This window comes from Chanos chanos, chromosome 8 (assembly GCF_902362185.1).
Source record: "Chanos chanos chromosome 8, fChaCha1.1, whole genome shotgun sequence".
NCBI lineage: Eukaryota > Metazoa > Chordata > Actinopteri > Gonorynchiformes > Chanidae > Chanos > Chanos chanos.
In genome coordinates, this window is record NC_044502.1 from 13200322 (window position 1) to 13227638 (window position 27317).

The 27317-nt window shown below is 39.3% G+C and overlaps 3 protein-coding genes across 3 annotated transcripts; all 3 read right to left on the reverse strand.

Moving 5' to 3' along the window:
- Positions 1-303: 303 nt before the first annotated feature.
- On the reverse strand, positions 304-8801 carry LOC115819308 (adhesion G-protein coupled receptor G7-like). The gene is made up of 15 exons (XM_030782869.1): positions 8771-8801; positions 6084-7301; positions 5844-5948; positions 5647-5756; positions 5280-5423; positions 4613-4698; positions 4076-4227; positions 3089-3261; positions 2372-2524; positions 2108-2220; positions 1646-1980; positions 1365-1446; positions 1034-1192; positions 789-945; positions 304-534 (listed from the first exon to the last, which is right to left on the reverse strand). Exons 1-15 carry the CDS (start codon positions 8799-8801, stop codon positions 304-306), a joined length of 3249 nt encoding a protein of 1082 aa, XP_030638729.1.
- A 2481-nt stretch (positions 8802-11282) lies between these two features.
- jagn1b (jagunal homolog 1b) lies at positions 11283-13751 on the reverse strand. The gene is made up of 4 exons (XM_030781785.1): positions 13703-13751; positions 13098-13159; positions 12407-12519; positions 11283-11824 (listed from the first exon to the last, which is right to left on the reverse strand). Exons 3-4 carry the CDS (start codon positions 12493-12495, stop codon positions 11362-11364), a joined length of 552 nt encoding a protein of 183 aa, XP_030637645.1. The 5' UTR covers positions 12496-12519; positions 13098-13159; positions 13703-13751; the 3' UTR covers positions 11283-11361.
- A 2001-nt stretch (positions 13752-15752) lies between these two features.
- On the reverse strand, positions 15753-19047 carry col8a1b (collagen, type VIII, alpha 1b). Its single transcript, XM_030782870.1, has 2 exons — positions 18768-19047; positions 15753-17674 (listed from the first exon to the last, which is right to left on the reverse strand). The coding sequence occupies exons 1-2, from the start codon at positions 19045-19047 to the stop codon at positions 15753-15755; spliced, it is 2202 nt and encodes a 733-aa protein (XP_030638730.1).
- Positions 19048-27317: the final 8270 nt, after the last annotated feature.

Sequence of the window (27317 nt, forward strand, 5' to 3'; positions counted from 1 at the left end):
ATAAAAACAGTCTGTAATACTCAGAAGCACCATTGTCAGCATACACCCCACCCCCCACACACACATTTTCACACAGATTTCTCTGACCTGTTATCCAAAATGAAAAACTGAACATAAATATATTCAGTGCTCAAAATAAGATCATATATATGTTATACACAGTGTATTGCAAATTGATCCCAGAAAGAAGTTCAGAGTGGAATTGAATATAATTCAGAACACCCCCCCACCCACACCAAAAAATATTATCAAAATATATCTATTAATATATGATATGTAATTTTTATCTCAGCGAAAAGACATTCACATGACACTATCATCTGAGCCCTTGCCCAAGGGAGTCTGAGAGTAACTGGAGAACTCTGATTCTGTTGGTGTGTAGGTTTCTCTTTCTGAGTTTTGCATTTTTTTCCTGAGCGTGAAGGATTTTTTGTGAAGACCGATTTCGGGAGGTGGCAACTTTTGCACTGCAGTTGACACACTTTTCTTGAAAACTTTTGTTCTTGCAGTAAATAAAATGAAGATCTGCACACCCTGAAACAACCAAAGCACCATGGTAAGTGCACAAGGGACCAAGCCACACTCAGTGTATCACTCACAATATCAGTATAACTGTTTTTTTTTTTTTTCAGTAAAAGAATTCTCTCATATCTGTATTTAACCCACAAAATAAATTTGGCACCACACATTCCATTACTCTAAAACAGCAGTCTTACTTCACTTTTACATATTTGTTTTATAGATTTTATAGAGATGTATATATGTATATAAAGAATAACAAGACAAACCTGAGTGGAACAGCACACACAGAAAAGCGCACTGAAAATTACATTGAGGGCGTTGTGGTTGACAAGGACGAGGTAGCCAAAGACCCAGGATACACCCAGTACTACTGCCAGAGAAAGGCTACTAAGAATCTTCTTCTTTACTGATGTCACTCTGTTACTGAGAAACAGGCACAGATAACAAAGCCATTAGCTCCACAAGCGCATATCACATTTCACATTTCACTTCATTTTTGGATAACACTTACGAGGTTAATAAGGGATTTTCTTTGCATGTGGTAAAGGAGAAATAGACCACCACAGAGATGTTGAAAATGATCATTAAAGCAAGGGGGATGAGGAAGCCCCATAGCATCGGCTTCTTAGGGTCAAAATTGCCAGTCTGGTCCTCATAAGCCAACCAGCAGCTATAACACAGGAGAAACAAGCACACAGCCAGTGACAATAGTCATTCTGGAGCATTTTACCTATATACGTTTCTGTATCTGACATCACAGATGCAGAGCAGGATCATAAAAACAATTAAAAAAAAAAAAAAAAAAAAGCATTCATGTTTTCAGCTGAGAAGCATAAACTTACAACTCCTCTGAACGATAACCCAAAGGATTGTTTTTCCTGTAGGTAGCAGCCAATGAAATAGCGACTATCACAGCAGGCAGTCCTAATAACAGAAGATAAATTATTACAATACAGTTGTATCCTTAAAATTTTATGGAATATCTTAAGTACACTGGAATTACAACATTAAGTGGAGACATTCCGCATACTTCACACCAGTTTAAATTCCTCAAGCCACGGTATGTATGTATGCATGTATGTGTGTGTTTGTTTGTTTGTACATTTGAGCACAGCCTCCATACCCCAGCCAATCAGTAATGATGTCAGCTGGAAGCTCCTGGGTTGGTGCGATAATGTCCTCTTGAGGAGTAAGAACACATTAGCAGCATACAGCGCGTTCCATGTGAAGGTAGCCAGCAGAAAGTACTGGAGAAGGGCCGCAAAAGCTGTACAGGGGCCCTGGTCTGGTTCCGGGGGACGGAGGTCTGACGTTGGAACAGTGTTATCTTTCGATATGTTTGGTCCCTGCTTCTGCTTTATGGGGTTGTCAATCCCAAAGATGAAGAGGAAATAGGAGATGATCATAGACACACAGATGCTCACCATCAGCAACCTGGCCTTACTGCCTCTAGACTTCCTGTTAGAAACATATTTAATTAATTTCATAAGTGAACTGGGCTAAAGATCACCATTTATTTTTTTCTCCCAATGCAAATACTTTCAATACTGTTTCAAATATTTTCTCCAAAAAATTACCCTGGTACCTGGTCATGATATGAAAGATTACTGTTATACTCAAGCCCACTATAGACAGAGTGCAACCTGCAATGCTGATACCGCTCAGAGCTTTAGCATACGCATAATTGGTCTTGTGGCTCTAAAAAAAAAAAAGAAGACATTTAGTCACAGTCACAGCCACAGCCATCCAAAGCAATAAATACATTTCTTTCCAATTCAGAGTTGTGCTGATGAATGACAGTGAGGACACTAGAGACTTAATAAAGAAACACAGTTATAAAGATACTCACCACCAGCACGGCAAAGTTGGTGGTGTGGTTACAGCGACACTGCAGATTTCCTGATGAGTTACTGACTTTGGAACAGCCTTGGGTGCTCCAGTCATTCCCAGAGTAGTCCCAGAATACACAGGCAAAATCATGCAGGACATATGTGGATGTGTTCTAGGTCAAATTTATAATTTTATAATTATAATATGTGACTTTTTTCTTCCCCCCCCCCCCCGAAATAAATAAATAAATAAAGAAATATTCACAAAACTTGACAGTCAAATCTGATATCTAGAGTTCAACATTCTTCTATGCATGACTTTTACTGTAAACCTGCAAGATCTCTGTGTTGTTCTGTTGATTATGAAAATCTAGTGAATATGGAAAAAGTCTGGAAAAAAAAGGATATGTAGTCTGTTGCTATCAAGCTGTGAAATTGTAGTGTACTATTAGACTTGTTTCTCGAACAAGGATGATGAACAAACAAGAATTACAATTCTCAGCTCTACATTCAAAATGCTACTTATACAGGATGAGTAGGAAATCGTCCCCTTGACTGACCATTACCGAACTAAATTGTATTTTGAAAGAAACTTTCCTCAGGATTTAATTTTGTCAAGGTATAGTCTTAATCCCAATTTAAGAAACTGGCCCAAATGAGTCTTTGAAACCAAAAAATAAAAATTTAAAAATAAACAAATAGCCCACAGAAGTGCAGAAAGTTCAGAAAGTACTTACCTCAGCCAAGAGACGGAACTCAGCGTATTCAGCTCTGATACCATTCCCCAACGTAGCTGAGATCACTCTCCTTTTGGTTCCAAGAGTACTTTGAAAATTTCCTGACTTGAAGAAGCGGTCATTCTCATAAAGCACAAACCCAACACTGATGTTAGAATTCTGCCTGGACTGAGCTTTGAAGAATATAGGTGAGAGGGAGAGATGATCTAAGTCAGGAGGGTTACACTGGTTTCATACATACTACACCAAGCGACTCTATCTATTTATTATGGACTGAAACCATGCTTTGTGCATTGACCTATCCATAGATTAAATGCTATACAATTCAGTAAAAGCCATTTCTGTTTCATTCTTTAATTCTTTAATTCCTGATTTATTGAATGTAATAATGGGAATTAGTACAGTTTCTTATGCTTAGTAATGTGCTTTAGTCAGCTTTTATTTTAAACCTGGAGGGAGGCCAATGAAGATTTGAGCATCAGTTTGGCTTCCATCAGGAACAAGAGCTGAAATGTTAGTGTCCAGATTTATTCTGTCAGCAGCCAGGCCTGAGCCGTTCAATCCTGAAAAGAATGAAACTTGGTTAAGTAAATTGCAAGCACGTGAATAATTATCATTTTAAAATATAAACCGTTATTTTTCATAGAGACCAGTTGGAATGTTAGCTGAGTTTGATGAGCCATTTAATGTCCCTCCAAACAGAAGTACAAGACCCAGTCACTGGTGGAAAGTGCAGTACTGTCTTCAGATGGCATTGTTAACTTTAACACTATGATAATGTTTTGCTTTTCTAATATTACAGCATATATCAAAGCTGTTAAAATCAGCATTTGAATTTAACTACTTACATCATGACAACAAAATGACAGAAAATGAATAAAGTTCATAGTATTGTTTAATATGAAAATATGACGGTGCATAGGTATTGGGGGGGGGGGGGGGGGGGGGGCAGAGAGCCTTTTAATGACCAATGGAAATGTCTCTCACCTTTGTTTCTCTTCTCACCTGTCAAAGCTGTAAACTGAATCCCTGTGGTCGTCTCATTTGGCACTTGGACTGATTGGACTGCCAGATTGGGCTGAATCAATAAGTTTGTACTATTTTGCTTGACAGAGAACATCTCCAATGTTTTTGTAAGTCTGATGAAGTAGTAATACATAATATTTTAGCAATTATACATAGCGTCTACCTATCACAGAGAAACAGTAATGGGTTGATAGTCTCAATCACATTTGACTGGATAGGACTACATAATTTTTCTGTTAGTTGAGGGTAGCTCATCATTTTCAGACAGAACATGAACATGGATATGAAGGATGCAAAGAGGAGCTTTAAAATGCATATAAAACAGACTGGCCAATACTAACAGGTGTAAATGAAGTTTGACCCTTGCTTCTCTTGCATCATAGCTTAGTGCAAAAGGGGTTGCATGACAGTCAATGCAACAATGTAATATTTCTCTCTGTAAGACGACTGTTGTGGATTCCACAGGAATTCTCCAAGTAAAAGTAAAGAACACATTACCTTTCAGTAACACTCTCATTAGAAAACTTATCCACATTAGCGTTCATCAGCTGACTGACTGTGGTAATAGTTGCTTCAGCAATTTCCTGTAGTTGAAATATACATACGTTTACTGATTTTGTGTGGGCTAATGGCCAGTCCCAATAAACTGTCTGTTTGTCTGTTCACATGAACTGTTCAAAATTAATTTCAGTTGAATCGGAATCTGGATACAAACCAGAGGTCAAATGCACCTTTAGCCTCAACCATGCAAACAAATCATAATTACATGGCTATAAAACCAGTGAGACAAGGGTAAATGTTATATTAAGAACTTCAGGCTATTTTTTCAGAACAATTCACCAATGAAAATTTGCTTTCGTACTGGTATACTATGTCAAATCGTAAGTTCAGTGGTTAGTAGTTAATATTCAAAAATAATTATACTGGGTAATTTTAAGTCATGGTAGGAAATTTGACTGGACTTTTTGTGGTGGTGTTTGTTCATGGATGTCATTAAATATGAGCCAAGGGTAGCGTTGAGTGTGTGTGTGTGTGTGTAGATAGATAGATAGATATAATATAATATAATATAGTAATGTGTACTTTTTTTTTCATTCAAACCAAGAAAACAAAACTTTATATGAAGTAGATAGTAGTTTGACATGGGCATTTTAAGGACATATACCTTTGTGACTTGCATACTCAACAAATCACTGGCAATCTGAGCGGCTGTGGTGATATTTTGAGGAGTAAGCCTCTCTGGCCTGGAGGTCAGGATCTGTGTTCTAGAGGCCAACATCTGTCTCTCTGGTAGGGTAGCACTGGACACCTTCAGAGACAAGCAAGGGTTTGAAATACTGCACCTAGCATAGATTCATAATCAGCATTGTGACAGTTATATAATATTTTTAGTATTCATGAAATTATTAGTTTTTCAAGTGACATTACTGAAATATGTTGATATGCAAATAATTAAAGTTTTTCAGATGGATCATTTCATTAGCCCAATATACGATTTAAAAACAGTGTTTAGCAAAAGAAAGCTCACTTACATTTGTTTGAATACTATCAAGGGTTTCATCACATTGTACCATTTGAATTGAGCCAAAATGCGGTGTCATATTAATATTCAAGCATCGCGCGGAGGCCATTGAAATACCCGCTGAAAAAAAACAAAACAAAACAAAATCAGGTAATGGAGGACAGACATTAATGCATGATGATTCTGTATGCAGAACAAGTTTTTTACCATTAGTTGTTCCGGGTGGACACTTCTCTTCTGAATAACTAGGCAAGCCAACCACAGTTTGTGTGAAATTGAAACCTTCATAATTTGTTCTGTTGCAGAAATTTTCTGTCAGATAAAGAAATATATAACTCGTTATCACTTCTAATAACACCAATTATAACAAAGACATATCAGAGAGGAAATGAGAGAGCATTGTGTATTTAGATATAGTGTATAGTGCATCTTTAGAAATGGGCTCACCTATTGAGCAGGTATCTCCTGTCCATTTATCAGGGCAAATGCAAACACCGTGTTGTCGTACACCACCATTTTCACATTCTGGTAGAGTTGTGGTGGGGGTCACAACAGTAGTGGTAGAGTGCATATCATTGGGGGTGGAAAAAGCAGTTGTATTGTTGATTGGTGAGGCAGAGTTAAAAGCAGTAGTATTGATGGTTGTAGAGTTGGTGCCTGAATAAGAGTTAGAGGTGGTGACTGAATCAGGGGTAGGGGTGGAAGCAGTGTCTAATTCAATGGTAGGGGTGAAGATTGGAGCAGTGGTAGAAGTGGATGGAGCAGTGGTGGCTAACTCAGTGGTAGAGGTGGAGTTTGGAGCAGTGGAGGCTAAGTCAGTGGCAGAGGTGGAGTCTGGAGCAGTGGAGGCTAAGTCAGTGGTATAGGTGGAGTCTGGAGCAGTGGAGGCTAACTCAGTGGCAGAGGTGGAGTCTGGAGCAGTGGAGGCTAAGTCAGTGGTAGAGGTGGAGTCTGGAGCAGTGGAGGCTAACTCAGTGGCAGAGGTGGAGTTTGGAGCAGTGGAGGCTAACTCAGTGGCAGAGGTGGAGTTTGGAGCAGTGATAGGAGTGAATGGAGCAGTGGTGGCTAAGTCAGTAGCAGAGGTGGAGTTTAGAGCAGTGGAGGCTAACTCAGTGGTAGAGGGGGAGTTTGGAGCAGTGGAGGCTAACTCAGTGGCAAAGGTGGAGTCTGGAGCAGTGGAGGCTAACTCAGTGGCAAAGGTGGAGTCTGGAGCAGTGGAGGCTAACTCAGTGGCAAAGGTGGAGTCTGGAGCAGTGGAGGCTAACTCAGTGGCAAAGGTGGAGTCTGGAGCAGTGGAGGCTAACTCAGGGGCAAAGGTGGAGTCTGGAGCAGTGGTGGCTAACTCAGTAGCAGAGGTGGAGTCTGGAGCAGTGGAGGCTAACTCAGTGGCAGAGGTGAAGATTGGTGCAGTGATAGGAGTGAATGGTGCAGTGGTGGCTAACTCAGTGGCAGAGGTGGAGTTTGGAGCAGTGGTAGGAGTGGATGGAGCAGTGGTGGCTAACTCAGTGGCAAAGGTGGAGATTGGAGCAGTAGTAGGAGTGGATTGAGCAGTGATGGCTAACTCAGTGGCAGAGGTGGAGATGTGAGTAGTGGTAGAGGTGGTTTTAGGGTTGAAGATTGAATCACTGGTAGGGGAAACCAGGGATGAAGTCTGGGGAAATAAATCTTCAAACAAACAAACAATAACAAAATAGTCCATGACAAATCTTAATGAAAACACCTGACCTTACTGTCAACAACAGTAGATATATACAAGATAGATAGATAGATAGATAGATAGATAGATAATACATGTGACTGAAAGTAACGGGCAGTTCAAAAAATGTTTATACACATATACTTTACACAGAGGCAAGGCCAAGGTGCAGTATTAGAGCAATAAGTACAATAATTTCTTGACACCAGTAGATTGTAGATACAGCAATATATTTTGTTAACACAGAACTTGACAGTATCAATGCATAGTTCACAGACCAAAGACGGACAGCGGCCAAACAGGAACACACATCAGAGGAGATTGTGTATTGCCTCTTTGGACAATATTTAGGTCTATATCAAAACCATTCTTTAATACTTTTAATACCTATTATGAATAGTTTGTCTGCAGTTATAGGCTCTATTTTAGGCATGGTGCCATAATGATGCATTTATGTCTGCTTAAATGGGGTCTATATATCTGTTTGGTCCATCATATCATATAGTGGGCTAGATCATTTCTTCAGTAACTGTCAAACATTGCATAGGCATATCATGGTCAACTTGTCAACAAAAAAGGGTCCTCTGAAAGCATGGCATGCACAGTACATAAACTGAAATATACTCATTATGCTGAAGTGAAACCTATACCATTACTTCCCATAAACAACTTTGGCATATTCAAAAAGTTCACAGAATAGTTCTTCTAGAACATTATGGTAGATTTCTTTGTATACACCATTTTTTGTTTCGTGAATGCTGGCCATCTGTTGGATTTTCATACAGACTTTGTATAAGCTTGTATGGTTTGCTCCAGAGGGACAGCCTTGGAAAGTGAATCAGGTAAGTAGGTAAATTTAAATGTGCATGTAAATGTTTTCTGTGAGGTCAAGTTCATAAATTCTTAAACAAAGCAATAAAGTAATCAACATGTCATTTTACCGACAGAGCATAGAGAATTACTGGGCATGATCATAATAAAGACAACAGACTTTTTTGACATGAACGGTCATCCATGCCTGACCTAGTTGCACAGTTCCTAACATGCAATGCCATATAAGTATGATATTTGATTACTTCTGCTTGCATTTAACATTATTCATAAAGAAGCGACATCTCAGTCAGTCTCCTTTCCCTGTTGAATTTCGACATTGCAATGTCAAGGGCTCTTTACGTTATCAGAATTGTCAAGTAAGGACTAATATGATTAAAAAGGATAAAAGAGGGAAATTAAAATGATTATTGACTGAAATTCTCTTTTTGTAGTTAAATTCCACCTACTCACAATCCACGATTTTGACTCTTTCTAAACTTTTCCTGTACCTCAACAAACAAAAAATTGGATCACTCTAAATCACACCTATGCTGTTAAGTAGGTAGGATGGACTCTCTGAGTAAAGAGCAGACATTCATGCGGATAAAACTGCTGAATATCTTACCTAAAAGAAGCAGCAGGCTTAGGAGCCACATCTTCCGTAGTTTTCAAACGTAGCATCCAAGTGCTGAATCCAAATGCTCTCGTTGCTAGTCACTACGCTGCGATTAAATAGCATGTCATTATGACAAACCCTCAGCTACTAAAGAAGGTGGTGGTTTAAGTTAATGATTTTCATTAGCTGGGACTGTTCTCGGGAACTGGAATGCTTTGTCACATGAACATTTTTCAGAATGAAACTTGAACATACGGAAGCACCAGTTTAAATATAAACTGGAGATGTTTTAATGCAACCACAAAGTTGACTACGAACTAAATACAGCCAGGACAATGGAAACTGAATCATATCTCACCTTGGAACAAAAACAGCTTACTTTTGCTTTCTCTATTGGGACTCCAGTATATGACATACATTATGAGCTGGGATAAATGTTTACTTTCTGACTCCTGTCTTTTCCATTAAATGGCACTCTGTTGTCTTGTGTGTGGGATTTACTGAGACATTGTAAATTGTGCAGTATTCATTGAATACATCTGTGTGCACAGTACCCAATGAGTGCTCCTGAAATCTTTTACTCAAAGACACTACTTTCATGTGGAAATTTCTATACTAAAAATAGTCAGTCCTCCACCTGGTGGGACATAGTCTATGCAGGCTTTTCCTTCAGCCTGGTACACATTCTTATTAGAACCATGTGCATTGTATTTAGTCTGGACCAAAATCCTGCAGTAGTGTGGAACTCCAGGAGATGAGCTAGTCTGGTAATGTTCTAAAAACCACTTCGATGGATGGTTGCCTCTCCTCAAAGGCAAGATTATTGTATTTAAAATCACCAGTTGGCAAACAACTGCATAATTTAGCCAGGTGGCTATGGGAATTGGAGAAGTCTCTGGTCATTGAAATTGGAGTGGCACATGAAAGATGTTTTTTGAACATTTTAATGTCACGTAATGGAGGAATAAACTAGACATTCTAGTAATACGTACTTTCTTTGCAAGACACAGTTGTACAATTCCGAAGTCGCAGATGATTTTTCTTTTCGAAACTCACAGTCTCAAGGTCCAAAAAGTGTTATTGTTGTTATTATTGTTGTCCACTATCTCATTGCGATGCCACGTGATGATACTTTTTTATTTGTTTACCTGCTATTTTAATATCCTGCTAGTAATTCTCCACCCTGCTCTCCTCGAAGCTGCATGAACTGAGACCCATAAAACCAAGTCAGTTAAAACTTAACTCTACCTTTTCCATCATAAAAGCCACCAGCGATCATTTTAAACCCTACAAAGTTGACAAAGTATTTAAACACGCAGAAACACACACACTCATAGACAATTTCACATAAATATTTACCTATCAAACCTCTTTTTCACAGAAGAACAAAAAAAACATTCTCTTTATAGGTCTTAGGCATGATCCAAAATGAGATATGAAATCTCTCAGATTCCTTTAACCTCAGGTGACCTTCAACCACAAGGAAACATGAAGCTTCTCCTACTGATTTCTGCTCTCTATCTTTGCATACAACCATTATTAGGGACGGGTTTGGACCAACCAAAATAAAAAGCTTATCTTCAGTGTAACTATGTGTTTTGTGGACTTTTTTTTTAGTGCTAATACAATACGTACGCATTCAATCATATGTACTTTAGAAGCTGTACTGTCCTTTGCAATAGCATGAACTCCATATTGTATTCTTCGTAGCCTGAGTATAAACTTCACTCTTTGAGTTGTCTGCCCTGCATATAGTGAGCCTGCTTTGTAGTTTAAGTATAGTTCCTTTTCTTTCATTTTGTAAATGGTTGCCAACCCTCTGTACCTACATATTATTTTGAATTCGCTATATATGTCCTTGTTTCACAATGGTATTAATCAATAACTAAAAACTAGCTGAAGAGAATGATCACTGCACGTTACAGTGTTAACTTCATTTTTTAGCAGTGACTGCAACTCTCACTGTGTTTTTTTTTTTTTTTAAGAAAAAAAAAAAAGAAGCTCTTCACAGTCCCAAGGAGTTTTTGGCTCTGTGTATGATTCATCAGTTTATAACTAATAGAGACAACCAGTGTTCATAACCTTTATTTACTTCCATTGAATTTAAAAATAATTAGGTAACATTTTCTCCCCACATAGGATCATCAATTTAAGAGTGAACAGGAAAAAAATAAAAACAAACAAACAAAAAAACAAAAACATGTTCTAATACATGTTCTTGCACTTTTCTGAGTGACTAGATTTTACAAATCGTTGTCTCCCTCACTGTGGATGAGTAACAAAGCATCAGACAGATTACATGAACCGTGTGGGTGAGTGGTCAGAAATAGATACGAGAGGATTGTAATGCCTAAGGGTTCAAACTTAAGCCAGGCAGTGAAAGGGACTAGGACTCAAGTCTTAATCTGGATCTCAATCCCTGGGATGAAATGAGATGATGAGAGGACAGGTGCCAAGAGTAAAGAAAGATTCTGTGATTCTTCTTCGGCACTAAAACTCAGCTGTTCAAAACGGTATTAAAATATATATATGATGGAACAAAACCTGAGCTTCAACATCCATTGGGATTTTGATACAGTTTCTTTTGATACATGGCATTTTTATTTCTTTTTCTTTTCCTGCGTAGAAGTGAACCAGGCATCCAACAGTTTTTTGCTGTAATAAATCTGCCAGGCATGTACTTGTACCCCAATAACGAGCACCAGATACATGACGGACACGGCAGAAAAGCCGAAGATGTAACGGTAGACTTTTCCATGTCGGAATGCTTGCTGTGCCACGGGGAACATCTCCATGCCTCCATAGATGATTGGAGCGATGCAAAAGAGACCGGCGCTGATCATGGAGATCACCAGGTAGCTGATGTTGTTTTTAGGCAACGCCATGAAACTGAACACAGTGGGGATGACACTGAGGAGGTAAGGGTACTCCCATTGGTAAGGGGCCGATACCATGTTGTGTGATACCAGTTTAAGCTGGCTCACCACTACCTGTGCCATTACCAAAACCCAGACTACTATGTGAGCATAGTTGAGCTTCCGTATCTCTCCCTTCAGGGCAACACTGAGGCAAAGGAAAGACATTATATTAATGCTGATGAAAGAGGATTTAATTCCATTGCACAATTACATGGAGTCCTATATGACACATTTGATATACAGAAGCAATAACAGTATAGCTGTAAATGTGGTGTGTACTATGGACTGACAGCTAGACAGATTTACCCTAACTATTCGCATAAAACAACAGTAGCTGTCATGGGGTTTACTTTTGTTGTTGTAGTCCTTTTAAGCATAATATTGTTAAATGCCTAAAATAAAGTATGGTTCAAAAACATCTGAAAAACACCAAGATTTCGTGTATAAATCAAGATGCATTTTACATCTCTACCATACTACTGAAGCCTGTTATGTGCTGTTTACACTGCTAGCGAGACTGATTTACTTAAACAGCACTGAGTTATCACCTCCAGCTGAGAAAATTTTCATACAAGCCAAATGAAATTCTTGGAATGATTACATGGGGAAAAACAGGTCATAAAAGCATAACAGAATCATAACCTTCAAAACAAGAAGCTGTGTTGACCTTACGTTACAACCGTGTTACAAATCAACATGATGGAAAGAGAACAAATGCTGTAGTTACCTCATTTGATAGTGAGAGGCCACCCTTTCTCTGTGCTGGAAGTCACTCCCATCTGTACCTGTAGCTCTCGGTCCTGCTCGTGAAGCCATGGCTAATCCCCTCCCAGAAGTGCCCTGCAAAGGACCACAAACCTATCACTGTGAGAACATTTCTCTTAGGAAGCTGCATTAACAATTTAATCACTGGGTTAATTCATTCGTTCAGTTTCTAAGCCGCTTATCCTAATTAGGGTCGCGGGTGGTGCTGGAGCCCATCCCAGCTCTCACTGGGCGAAAGGCAGGGAAACATCCTGGACAGGTCGCCAGTCCATCACAGTTCACTGGGTTAATCAACTTCAAATTACACACTATGAAACCCACTATCTCAGAAGATTGACCATCATGATTTAAGCTGATGTCTGAGAAACCTCTGAAGGCTGCTGGTTCATGGCTGTAGCTTGACCATTATTTGGATTACTCACTTGGCCTAAGGGGGAGGGAGTTTGGGGCAAAGTGGATGTTGGAAACGGTTTGGCTTTTTTTTCTGTCTGATTCCTACATAAAGGTGTTCATTTATGATCAAAAAGCAATCCAACATATACACACATACGCAGACACATATAATGGTTAGACTACACTAACTAACTCGCAGCCCTCGGTAGTTTCTAAAACATCAGCCTCAGCCACAAAAAGAAAAAGAAAAAAAACGTTACCAGCAATATTTGTCAATGGCCGTCCGGGGTTCCTATGAACAACCACTGGATTATTTCCTACACTAAAAAAATATATAAAATGTTAAGTAATGCATTTGTCGGAATATTAGGAAGGGTCCATTTTGCGAATGAGTGCAGTTAGCAAAAGTGTTTTCGCCATACCATTCATTTGTTCACTTAATACATACTTGTCTACCATTTTACTGCGAATTAAATAAATGTCTCGTTTTCGAAAGAGATCATTAGCTTCACTTCGTAGAAACTCTTTGCCCAACTAAGAAACACAAAAGAACACGCAAGTTTCGTCTTGGCAAGGTTAAGGAGCACTCTAGGGTATTTGAAAACGCTGAACATTCATAAAACAAGGAGCACAAAGTTTGTGTGAATCGCAAACTGCTTATGAGTAACTTCTGAGTTGATGACGCACCATATCGAGGCACCCATGGCGCCGTCAGTTCCTGTAGTTTGGATTGGAACATTGTATATTCAGTTTTGAAAACAAAAATTATGCTGATACACATGTCTTCACTGGAAATGCAGTACACGTGACTATTCGTAATTAAGGGGGGCTGAAAACATTAGCCTCATTCAATTCAAATACGTACCTTACGCACTCACAATCTGCCGGATACATTCAACCGAGCTGAAAACAACGTGAGCACAAAGAATTCTTTACTGTTTGCGAAATTGTCTGATAGTGCGCTTTGGCGCCACACAGCGTACTGGAGTGCAGCAGAAATCATGTGAGTCTTTCGGAAACTATTTACTTCATCAAATTACACAAATAATTTGAAAAATAGCCAAATCCATGAAATACTGTAAACCACTGAGAATTTTGTCAACTCAGCGTTATTCCGAACATTTTAAACCTAGAGCAATAATTTCATGCAATTTATTTAAAACGAACGTATGTTTATATCCTGAAATTGCCATACCAGTCTCGCACTTAAAACATGTGGATACTGTTGTTGCAGTTGCATAAGGGGAGTAACACTGCACAGGGGACAGCTTTAGTTTACGTGGAACGAATATGTCCGTCACCTGCGGTCTGTCTGAGAGCAAATGCCAGTGTCTTTCGGAAAGCACTAAAGTTATGTAGTACAAAAATATTAGGCCTGGCTAATTACATGATGTCATGTAATCATGCAAAAAGTGTCTTTTATCTCCCGAGAACATTCCGCAAATAAAATGTGATTGAAATTAATAAAGCAGGGTTAAATTAGACTATAAATTTGATTTCAGTCTTACAAACAGGTGACACAGGATCTTTGATATTCCTCAAGATGATACCAATAATTAACCCAGTTAAATGTCCAGAATGCACAAATCAGACATAGGCATATTTTCAATTCAGTTTTATTTAAAAACAAATAAACAAACAAACAAACAAACATGATGACAATGAAAACTTAAAACATAATTTGATTAAGTGTTTAGCACCACTGTCAGAATTAGGAAAAAAAAAATCTCATTGTATGCCCAATCATTTCCTCAGCACATATACAAATTCAGGCATTCAGTAGTAAAACAAAATAAATTACAAAAAAGGACACTACCTGTGTGATACCATTTGCATGTGTGAATTTTCACTTTCTTTAGAAAAATCATTTGTCCATTTCCTTGTTGGAAGGGTAAGTGGGGCACTTCTCTTTTCTTCCTCTAGGAACACAATCCCTAGCTTCTGGCTATTTCCATTGATGAAGAGTAATTTTTGGTTATGATTACTGGTTATGATTTGAACTCTGTGTAACTGTGACATTGATTCTTTCAGGGGGGTTTTTTGTTGTTGTTAAAGAATTTATATTACACATATATATCAAGTAATTTATATGTACTCACCAAGTAAAATTATTGGCTTTTAATTAATAAACACAATATACCCTCAGGTGATACATTTGACTTGGTCTTTCCTTCGTGTATTGGCAAAATAAAATCTTCAAATGAATGACAGATGAAAAAGTAGCATGAAGAGGACCTTGAAAATGAAATGAACTGGACCTTGCGCCATTTTGAGAGAAGATTAATAAGATATGACAAAAAAGAAATCATGACTGTAGACCACAACTGCACATTTCAAAAGCTACCACAGCAACTGAATTATTCATTATCTGCAGGTATGAACCGTGAACCTTTATATGCTGATATGCTGTCAGTTCAACCTTAGTCCATGTTTAAATACTGAAAAGAAGAATGTATTCTGGTATGTGTCATGTATTTTGGATGCAATAAAATGTGGACTGTATAGGTGAAATATTATATGACTGATTCTAAATTCCTGCCATTGCTCCCTAGAAATGATGTAAAATTATGTAATAGAGCTAATCATACTGATTACAATTCCACTGCAATAACATATCAGTCAGATTTATCATCACTTAACTGTCTATGGCTTTCTCATCAGTCCCATCATTACCTCTGGAAACTTGTCTATTGCTTTACGAAAGCTGCATTTTAAGCTTTCATGATGACGTTCATCTAATGTCCTCGTTTTAAATACTATTCCTCATGTTACACCAACCAATCTCAAATACTTTTCACCATAATGACTACCTTAGAACCTAACTGTCTTCCCACCACTGAGTCCACTCCTGCTTGTCAAAGGACCTGATTTAAACATACAGTATGAAAGACTGCCTTTTTTTCCTTTGTGCACTTTTACATTGGATACAATAAATATCCAGAGAAAGACGAATGAACGTATTGACCAGCATAAAGTCCTGCAGCTTGGTCTGATGGTAACTGAACATGAACAGTGTCTCCAGTCTGTAACGGGAGTACAGCGCTTCCTGATGCCTGGTCCAAGAAACCCTTTTTGTACTCATCGTATGTGTACATAACTGGTTCATTGTTCCTGAATAATGCCACCCATACATTAGCTCCTTTGCAATGGACATGGTAAGCAAAATAATAAACTCCAGGTACACTACAAGTGAAAATCCCAGTTTGGGGGTTGTAGTTCTGGTTACCATTGTGCAAGAGCTTGTCAAATACCACTGGGCTGCCAACTGGAGGAAATGGTGTTGTAAGCTGAGCAGTAAATGCAGGCATCTCAAGACCGCTTTGACCAACCATTTCTGCTCCAGGCTTGCCTTTCTTGTAACCACCAGCCTTTAAACCATCAATACCTGGACCTAGTTCTGGAAGAATTTGTCCAATATCAGGGGCCTGGCCAGGAGGTCCGGGAGGGCCTGGGGGTCCAGGTGGTCCAGGTTGTCCAGACTGACCTGGCAATCCAGCTGATCCTGGTTTTCCAGGAGGTCCCATTGGACCCGGAAGACCAGGTTTTCCCTCACCAGGTGGGCCAGGTTTTCCTGGTGGTCCATAATCACCTTTTGGTCCTGGAAATCCTGGGGGACCAATTGGCCCCCCTGGGCCCATTAGTCCTGGGATTCCCACTGGCCCTTTTTGCCCTTTTTCACCTGGTAGACCACCTTCTCCCCTTGGACCAGGCTTTCCAGGGATTCCAGGGGGTCCTGGTAAACCCTTATGTCCATTCTCCCCTTGTGCTCCAAGGGGTCCAGGTAGACCTCGTGGTCCTGGTTGGCCACTCTCTCCTGGATATCCAGGCTTTCCTGGAAGGCCTGGTGGTCCTGCTTCACCTTTTGGACCCACTGGCCCTTTAGGTCCAACAACACCACCTTCTCCTTTAGGACCTGGAAAACCAATACCCCCAGGAGGTCCCATGTGACCTGGAGGGCCAGGAGGCCCACTTGGTCCAGGTGGGCCAAGCATTCCAGGTAGACCACCATGACCTTTTTCACCTTTTGGACCTACTGGACCAGGCAAACCAGCATGTCCTTTGTCACCCTTTGGTCCAGGATATCCAGGCTTGCCAAATCCTGGTAAGCCTGGACCCCCAGGTAATCCTGGTGGTCCTGGTTCCCCCTTTCCACCTGGAAATCCTGGTTTCCCTGGAAATCCATCCAGTCCAGGTTTGGCAATGCCTGGTAATCCTGGTGGCCCAGGTTGTCCAGCATCACCTGGCAGTCCTGCCAACCCAGGTTCTCCTGGGGCGCCTGGTTTTCCTGGTCCTCCAGGTACTCCAGGCAACCCATTCAAACCTGGTTTACCTACACCTGGCAGCCCTGCTGGGCCTGGTGGCCCTGGTGGTCCTGCTGGTCCCTTCAAACCTGGAAGTCCTGGAAGACCAATTCCTTTGTCACCTTTAGGCCCAGGCAGACCTGGAATACCTGGAAGTCCCTTGTGTCCAGGCTCTCCACGAGGCCCTGATTGTCCTGGCAGTCCTTGTCCACCGGGTTTAGCAATACCTGGCAGACCAGGAGGGCCTGGAAGCCCTGGAGGCCCTGGCAATCCAGTTGGTCCCTCACCACCACCAGGACCCATTTCTCCTTTTGGTCCTGGGAGTCCTACTGGACCAGGTTTACCTGACAACCCCGGCATACCAGGTTTGCCAATTCCAGGATATCCTTGTGGACCAGGGGGGCCTGGTTTTCCAGGTGGTCCAGGCATACCATGTCCTGGTAATCCTGGAGGGCCTTGAGGACCTGGAGGTCCCACAGGACCAACATCACCTGGAGGGCCTCTAGGTATGGCTTCACCTCTAGGTATGGTTTCACCTATGCAAGAAAAAGCACTCCTCAGCAGTTGTATTCACATGGAAATTGTCTCAGTTAAATGGACTATTCAGGGGTGCAAAACATTTGAATAATATACTGAAAAACGGAAGATACTGGCAAGCTAGGCGACTAAGCAAAACAAAAATAATGCCATAATTCAGAAGTTCTGGGTTTTCTTTAACTGAAAATTCTGAACATCTGGAGCAGCTGCTTTATTTTGGGGTACAGATTGGATGCTACCATTCAATGCAGAATGGTAAATGGATTATTTTATATTCTGTCAGAATTTTTTTTTCCCATTTAGAATGCACAACCACATTCAGGAATGTAAAATGTTACATTGATATACTTGTAGGGGTTGCCATTTTGGGGGACTTTGAGAGTTGATAACATTTGGTTTGGCGAAGAAACAGAATTTTTCATAGCAGCTGCCTTCAAAATGTGCATAATAGTTATGAGGTGTTTTGAATGGCATTAACATGTCAAGAGGATGAGGGATAATCGTTTCATGTCAGATGTGCTGACAGAGGTCTGGAGAGCCTTGTTCTCTTTTTGGATGTGTTTGTCTTGGAAGCCCTCACAAATAACTTCAGTCAAATGTCTGGATGACAGAAAATATGTATTTCTGTGTATATGGCTGACAACATATATTGACAATGTCTTCAAACATGTTGTGTTAATTTTGAAGGTTATGGCTGAATGACAATAAGGCAGCTCGGTTTTTTCTCTATTACTCTTTTATGACCTATATGGCATAATATTAGATTTGATTCTGAGAAGTAAGGCACAAATCAATCCTTAAAAGTCCTTGGCAAAGGACTCAGTATTTTCTTGTATTACAAACCATCTCAGTCTCTTCATTCATTCCTCAGACAAGTCAAACAAGGTCAAAATACTAACTGATAAAAACACAAGGATATTATTCTCAATAATCATTATTATTTAGTTTAGTTTAATGATTTATTGAACTATATGTATAATGAACAATATAATGAATATTATTCATGCATTAATGTGCATTAATATGAATATTCTTTAGTTTGTGTCTATACATTAAAACATTTCTTTGTACAAAGAACCTCTAACCTCTTACCTTTGCCATCTTTTCCCATGCGCATGGGTATCTGTGGAAGCTCCTTCCTGTATTGAGGCATCAAGGGCATTTCATTGCCGTAAGGTAAGTGTGACAACCCTTTCTCCGGATACTGCTGTGGATGAATCCCTTCATTGCCAAGGGGCATATGAGGTACCTGTGGCAGGGGCTGGTGCTGCTGAGGCAGTTGCTTGTGCCCATAATATGCCCCTGCAAGACAATGGCGCAGCAGGGATAGCTGGAGCACCACAGTCAAGATGTGGGCAAATGTAGGGGGCATTCCGATTTCCTTGATAAAAAGGGAGGAAAGTATACAAAGAGTTATAAAATGTTGAAATTTAAACAAAGCTTTTTTTCAGTTTAACAGGTCACAATATCAATGTATGACACTTGGTAGATTTAAAAATGCAGCAGATACACCAGTGCCTGTGACCGTAAAGGCTAGGCAGTCAGTTCAAACCCTAATCTGATGAGGCAAAGATAAAATACAACATGGATCACAGACGACCTCAATTAAAACATAAAATTAATAGGATAGATTATAGACCGTGGGCAAAGAAAGTGGTGGTAAGTTGTTACACTAGGTGGTAAGCTGAGGTAGTCAGTGGCATAACAATGGTTAATGGGTCATAGACTGTTTCATGAATCGATGTAATGTCACTTCTTGAGGACAAGCAGTGAGGATATGGTTGCCAGTGAACTTATCTGCAATAAACTTCCCATATGTGAAACAGTTACTGACACAACAAAGAACACTATCATATATGTTTTAAGAGATACTCCTTCAATTATCGTACCAAACATGAATACACTATCGTAAATACATAAACAGTTACACAAAGCTTTCTAAGAAGGTGAAGTCCTTCTTTCATGGTTTGAGTTGAGCTGAATATATGTTTAAAGAATTATTATTGAAGAATATTGTTGTTTGCATGCTGTCAGGTTTGCCACAGTTATAGTAGTGAACTGAGTTTGTGTCTTTGGTTATTCCTTATTATTTGATTGTTAGTTCCTTGCATCACTGCAATTTGCAAAACACTCATTTAATCTCTTGAATTAAAAAAAAAACACCCTGTAGTGCACTGCATCTTTGAAAGGTTTGTTGTTTACATGCATAAACGTTCTTAAAATCTCCTGTTTTCCCTAAGCACAGAAAAGTGCTTTAATTCAACTCATACTTGTTAGTCATACCTGGATGCAAAATAAAACCAACCAGTCTTTTCTATGTGGTGTTAAGTTGTCTTAACTAAGTCGTCTCACAAACTACAGGAATTCAACTGGGGCTGTGTAACCATGGTCTGGAGTTTCAGAAGGTTTCATACCAAATCTTAACAACATCCCGCCGAAAGTTTTCCAGACCTTGTGTCTGCCTTGGAAAAGACAGAGCCTCTCAGGGACATCAGCGACCCCCAGAGAAGTATTATTTGTCTGATATTCTGCGACAGCACTGAGCATACCAGACACATTAAGTAAAAAGGAAGTGGTTAGCCTAACATAAATATAATAAAAAAGAAAAGTGAACATTGTTCAGCTTCCTCTTTTCTCACGTCCAAAACCAACACTGTAAATTGTGATGATGACTCCCTTGATCTTTATTGCATCTGTTACGGGCAAATGTTCTGAAATACAACTCTGATACTAACTGATTCAGTCTCAGTGTAAGTAAATCAACACCAGCATTAAACAACGTCAGAGAGGGAAATTATGCCGCTACCTTTGCTGATGTCACATTATTGGGGTTCCTGTGCTAAAATAGAAATAAGATTTCAATGGGTTTGAAATTTTGAGAGTTTGAAGATTGATAAGCATGTGTTTTCCTCCAACCCTGAAGGGAACTTCCAGTCCGTTCTAGTGTTCAACTGGCTTCTTGTGTTTAGCCAGATCAGTTTGTACAGCCATCCGCTGTCTGAAATCTGGAGTCACTTCTGATGACTCTTTGCCAGAGAAAAAGAACAGTCATTAAGTTGATGAGTTGCACATGTAAATCACTGGAATTGATTTGATTAGGGGTTTTTTTGTGGGAGGGGGGCTCAGCTTTTGATATATATATATATATATAGGAGTTTTCCTTCATTCAAAAAATTAAGAAGCATCATAATAAGAACTCCATAGGTTGTTCGTAATTTATGGCCACCAATTTGTGGCCTCCTTTAATACGAGGGAGCCATGTATAGATTGTCCATATGCAAGTAAGAAATGTCAAAGTGGCTGCTCTCAAAACACATGTATGCTCAGATAATGATGGACAGGTATCACTAAGTGCTCATTAACTTTAGAACTCGCACAAAAAGTCACAACGACCGAAATATCAATTGCTCTGAAATCTTAGCAACCCAGGCTGCATAAACACACTGACTGTCACAAAATCAGGCATTTTCTGAATAACTGGATGATAGCAGAAAGCACAAGCTGTATATTCATATTTGTTTCTTAAACAAACAAAAAAACATAAATAAATAAATAAATTTGTTCGCCTTATCTGCTTGAATGGCCCATGAAATGTTTGGGGCAAAACATGAAAGTAGCAGTGCATGGCATACTTGATCCAAGCTCTCCAATTCTTTCTGGAAAAGTAAAATAGAAGTAGCCTCTATTATAATAAGATAAAATAGTAGGTAACAGTGCTGGTTATTCTGTCTAACAAAACCATTGTCAGCTGACTAAAGATATACCAGTGCTGGCACATGAGAAAATGACAGACTAAAGAATAAGGGTAAGGAGAACAAATGAATTTCTGTAGTTCAGGATTAAACAGACGCTGTCTGACACAGAAACCTCACCTACATCTGAAGTAAGCACCGTATCTCTTTTCACTCTTAGGGAAAAAATACCCTCAACATACATGATGTAAAAGATGATTAATGATCAATACTGATTAGCTTCATTCTGAGGCTTCTCTCTCTCTCTCTCTCTCTCTCTCACATGAGTTCAATCCATTGCATATCTAATACCCATCATTTCTTTCCATAGTGCGTTTCTCACTTTCTCTGAAAAACATTTAGTATTCTTCATTCAAAAGGGCTGTAATATTGTTCTGCTAAGTTAAACGTAACAAACAATAAATGTGCAATGTCAAAATGTTTACACTAGAGGGAGCAAGGGGGTCTATATGTTGTAAGGTCACAGCCAAAATCAAACTTTTGGGCAGTATTCTATGTAGTGAAATTATACTAATTAAGTATCTGTCATCAATTTTCACCCTTTTTCACCTTTTTCTCCACTGAAACTATGAAACATTAGGGCGATGAAAACATTACTAGTGGAAATAGTGATAAGTTTGAGAGAATGATCTGAATATAGAACATATTGTCTAAAAAGAGCACATACTGTGTCTCAAGAAAACTTGCAAAACAAATTAACTAAATGTGACAAAATGTTTACTGACAGAAGTTTTCTTTTTACTGAAAATCAGGAATTGTTATATAAAATGTTTTAAAGATAAAGAATGTTTTGCTGATAATGAATATTTCATGCAAAAGGATTGAATGGCCAGTTACAAATTTGAGTTGACCACAATAACCACTAGAGGGCAGGCATTACACATGCTACAAGCAAAACCAACGTGGTTTTACCAAAATCTATCTGCACTACACATTCTCTCTCTCTCTCTCTCTCTGTCTCGCTCTCTCACTCTCTCTCTCTCTCACACACACACAAACACACACACACTTTCTCATTCTTTCACCTCATTTTTTTCTCTCTTTCCTTCCCTCCCTCTCTCTGTTCATAGTCAAACACAGACACTGCTCTCTAAGATCTGTACGTTCCTCTCCTCCCTCTCTTTGATTCTCACCCTCCTCCTCCTCCCTGTCTTATGAAGATGTCTGCCCTTCCGTTCTCTCTCTATGTGAATATATATTCAGACACTGAGGCAGACACTCTGATCCTCTAGTTTCTGGCTACACTCTTATTCAGGCAGACCACAGAGAGACTGCTTTCCAATACCAGTGAATATAAAATAAACACAGCGCTCTAAGTGAAAATGGGTGTTTCCTCCACAGACTCCATATTGTTCCGTTTCAGGAGTGGTGGGTAAACCATCAAAGACTTGCCAGTGCAAGTAAATTTCACATGTCAGCTATTGGAGGGAGACTTTTTAGACCAAAAAGGAGGGGAAAGACAGAAAACGAATATATGTGCAATAAAAAATTTAAAAAAAAAACAAAAAAACCTATGCATCAGAAACAATAACGAAAAGTAAGTTCGAGGATATTCTTCTAATGATCATGATAAAGGACAGCAAAAAGTTAGGAAAAGTAGTAAAGAGACACTTGTATATGGCATGCATTGTTGAAACAGAAGTGCAGCGCCTAAAATTAAATTCCCGTCTATGCCAACAATTTAACAGTCATCTCTAAGGCCCCTTTAATACATTAATATGTATAATACTGACATGCCATTCAAGAATAAAATGTGTTGGAGACAACAGCTAACTTCATAGTACTCTTCACCAATTGTGATACACAATGAATTTTATAGCCTGACATAATGCATATATTGATTGAAACAAAAACCCTATCAAAAATGTAATGAAAACCATGAAAAAAAAACCCCCGCTGAACAACAGTAATAACCAGAGTAGATGTCCATCCAACAGAATGACACATAAAAACACACAGCCTTACCTGCAGTGAATGTGGTCTCTCTGGTTTTGTCCTCCCTCAAAAAAATGAACAACAACAACAACCAGAAAGAGTACGGATATGGTGTTACAGCATTCAGCTAACTTGTGTGGCTGTGTCTGTGCGTTTGTGAGCCTCCCGGGGTGAGCGCAGGGGACCAGGGGCCACCCTACCACAGTGATGCTTGAGTGCTTCTGACGAACTCTGACTTTTCTCAGAGGAACTGAGGATTTTACACCCTGATGCCAGGTATGCTGGCCTACACAACTCTCCTCTCACAACTGTCAGTCCCCTCACAGCGCCGCCCGGACACACAACAAACCCGTCAATGACATTTCAAAATGCGTCTACTCGGTGGGGTCAGAAGTCGATCTCAAGGCATTCTCAGATGTGTTGAAAATGTGAGGTCTTTGGTGACATTCTCAGAGATTTAAGGACATGGAAAGAGGTCTAGGAAACGTGGAAAGAGCAATAAGCGGGGTGCCTCTCGCCAGGTTTTGGCTACAAACTGTCAGTTTGCACAGTTGTCTAGGGATATATCTTTAGCCTCCATCACATAGCAATGTTTCCCTTTCACACCCCTTATTCATACATGAGAAAAGATTGCTCTGGAAAGTTTAATGCTGAGATTTTTGGATGGCCTATGGTTCACAGTGAGCAAATCTTAAGTAAAGTGTTATATCATATGTACATGTATTTTATGTACAATGTTATGTAGTGTTTCTTCACACATTGGCTGCAATATCAAATGAATGCTTATCTTTCCAAAGTTCTGTTCTAGGTTTGTGTGTGATTTACTGTATATTTGTTCATGTAATTATATCATTTCATATGTTTCCACATACTGTTTTCCTTTTCTAATTAGCTATTTATTGTTTTTCCAAGATGAATGCTACTTTTTGTCTTGTGTTACATTGTAAATTAAGAAATTTAAATTCACACCCACATTAAAATTAAATTAAGCTTCAGAGAGTGCGTAAATTAGATTTTAATTGTATATCATTATTACACAATTTTGCCTCTTTCTCGATTTAGTTAGCTGTGCCTTAGGAAACACAGCATCTAACAGTGTTTAAGAACATAAACCAAATCCAGTCAGAATGTGGTGTAAATTCATCAGAGAAATGATCAGCTTCCAAAGACAACACAATCTCCACCTGAACATCATTTCTCAGGCTGGTCTCATTTAACTCTCGTTTCAACGATTTGCTTTGAGAAGTTTTTTGTGTGATTCCACTTAGCATGTAAAATTCAGAGCCAAAAATTATACTTTGTGAAATCAGACTAGGGAGTAGCCCCTGGACCATATTAAAGTACTGTGCATTGTTCCAAAGTCAAAAGGCAAAAAAAAAAAAAAAAAAAGTCATCAACAGATATGTGCCTGCGTATTTCTCTCATCCTAATATTTTCTTTGTGTTTTAAATGTCAGTTAATTGTAAGGTTGGGTTCAGTCTTATAACATCACTGGACAGATATTGGACTGTGATGGTATTACATACACAGAGTATTGTAGTTTAGCATCACATCACATGACAGTAAGGATTGTCTTAGTAAAACACAAAAGGTTTGGTCTGGTTTTATAACATTGCTGGACAGATATTGGACTGTGATGGTGTTACGTACACAGTGTTTTATAGTTCAGCATCACATCAGATGATAGTAGTGATGGCCCTGGCAAAACAAATCCTGTGCTTTCTCTGAGTGATTTAACAAAACATATGCAGTGGTGTGACTGTTTCAGGAAATTAGTCCTTTTCACTAAACCATTAGAAATCATAGCCACATTGACTAATAGCTAATAAACAATTTAAGTGTTTCACACACTAATTTGCAACAAATATTTTTTTAGCGAATAGGAACAGAAAACAGGATCTTGGTTCATGGAGTATGGATGCCATCAATCAAAGGCCTTATAGGAGGTAGCTGAACAATTCCAGTACGCAGTTCAAATGAGGTCATGAGAAAAAAAAAAAGAAAAAAGAAAAGAAAAAAAAAAAAAAAAGAATTCTGGCCCTGAGAAAAATGACTTGGACTCCAGTGTATTCCAAACCCAAACACCAGGCACTGTCCAAGCTCCAAGGGGGAGCATTTCTCTACTCCCCCCACAACCCTGTTTATTTATTAAATTCACATGGCTGAAATAAAATTCACACTTGATTCCCTGAGGCTTACACAACACTGACAAGTTGGCCAGATGTGGGCTAAACATCTCTATCAGACCGCCAAGGCTGCGCCTATCTCCTGTTCTTACACGGTACGCAAAACCACAACGCCAACAGCGACAGAGACAGTCAGACAACAGTCAAAACCACAGCAACAGTATAAAATGAGAGGATTATGCCACAAACAGCGGATAGAAGCGTCGCTGTGCTCTCTGCCTTCATTACAATTTACAACCATAGTAGTTGTCTGCTTGGTAGGGAGCCACGAGTCTTTTATCGCTCTGCCTTGATTCTAAAATATTCAAATTTCCATCTCTACTCTCAGATTCCTGACCGTTTCCAGATGTTCTCCTCCATTCTTTTGAACCAAACCATATCACCGTAGGATCTGTGGTAAACGGTAACCATGGCGTTGGTGTTTATAGGTGTTGATGTAGCTCTGGTTGTACAGTTATTTACACAGTGTCACATAGGTCAGTGGAATGTGTTTACAGCTCTTTATAAATGGACATTTTATTTCTTAATTTAGGCACACAAACATAAATATCATTGAACACAATGGTTTAAATTTGCCTGGAGGTGGTATGCCCTAGACTAAGTTATTAAATGTTGTAGAAATGTGTCTTTTTCCTTCACTTCTTTCAGTGTAAATATTTGTTCCAAGACACACAAACACATGTCTGGCAGTTTTTTTTTTCTTTATTATAGTTTTATTCTTTCCAGAAATCAAAGCTGCACAATTTCATTTAACTACAAATAATGTCGTGCAGATCCAAAGGTAAGAAGAGTTGTTCCGAATTGCTGATGCTTTTTAATCCTATGCAGAAAGCAGAAACTGAAATAATTGGATTTTCTGTGGTGATCGAATTTCCTCATGGTACCTAAACTGAAATGTTATTCTGACCAAAAGAAAAAAAGAAAAAAAAAATTTAAAATCATTCAGTCTAACCCCCAGTGCAGCATGCGGCACTGTGATACTCCAAAGATTAGAAAAAGAAAAAAATATATAATTGGGCTTTTAAACAATATTGAAAATTGTAATTGTAACCGCATGTCTGATTTTGTTTAGGGCTCATTTCTTTTCTCTATAAGGGCATGTACTCAAGTGACTTCAGTAAAATTAACTTCATTTGATCTGTTCTTATCAAAGGAAATGCACAGTCAGAAAAAAAAACAGCCTTAGCAGTTAAAGACTTCAGAGGGATCTAAATCAGTACCAAGTGAAAACAGACATTCTATGATTCTAGTTCTCAAATATGTCAGTAGTCTGAGCGAAACATACGTCACACGAGTTCCCTGTTCAGCATCAGGACAAGGTCCTGAAATTCCTCCTGCTGTACAGAAACACTGTGTATCATTCTCAGCTTCCTCATCATAATGAGGTGAGGACAGTAAACAGTGACACCAGCCAAAACACACTCTGTCTGTCCTCTATCTCTGGTACACACACACACACACACACATAATCCACACCTACTACACGGCAGATTCTGTTTCCTTTCAACACAGAGCAGGTAGGGACTTCTCAAAACTGTCTCACTCGCTCTCTCTCTCTCTCTCTCTCTATCTCTCTCTCCTTTTTTCCTTCTCTCTGTGTCTCTCTCTCCCTCGTAGGGAATAACATCATCGTTTGGAAGAGGAAACGGAACGCCGCATGTAAGGGCCATTTTCTCCATCTGCATGGCCTTCCCAATAAACACCCTGCTGATGGATGAGCCAGCCTCCCCTGACTACATGACCTGTTGTCACGGCAACAGAACCAGCAA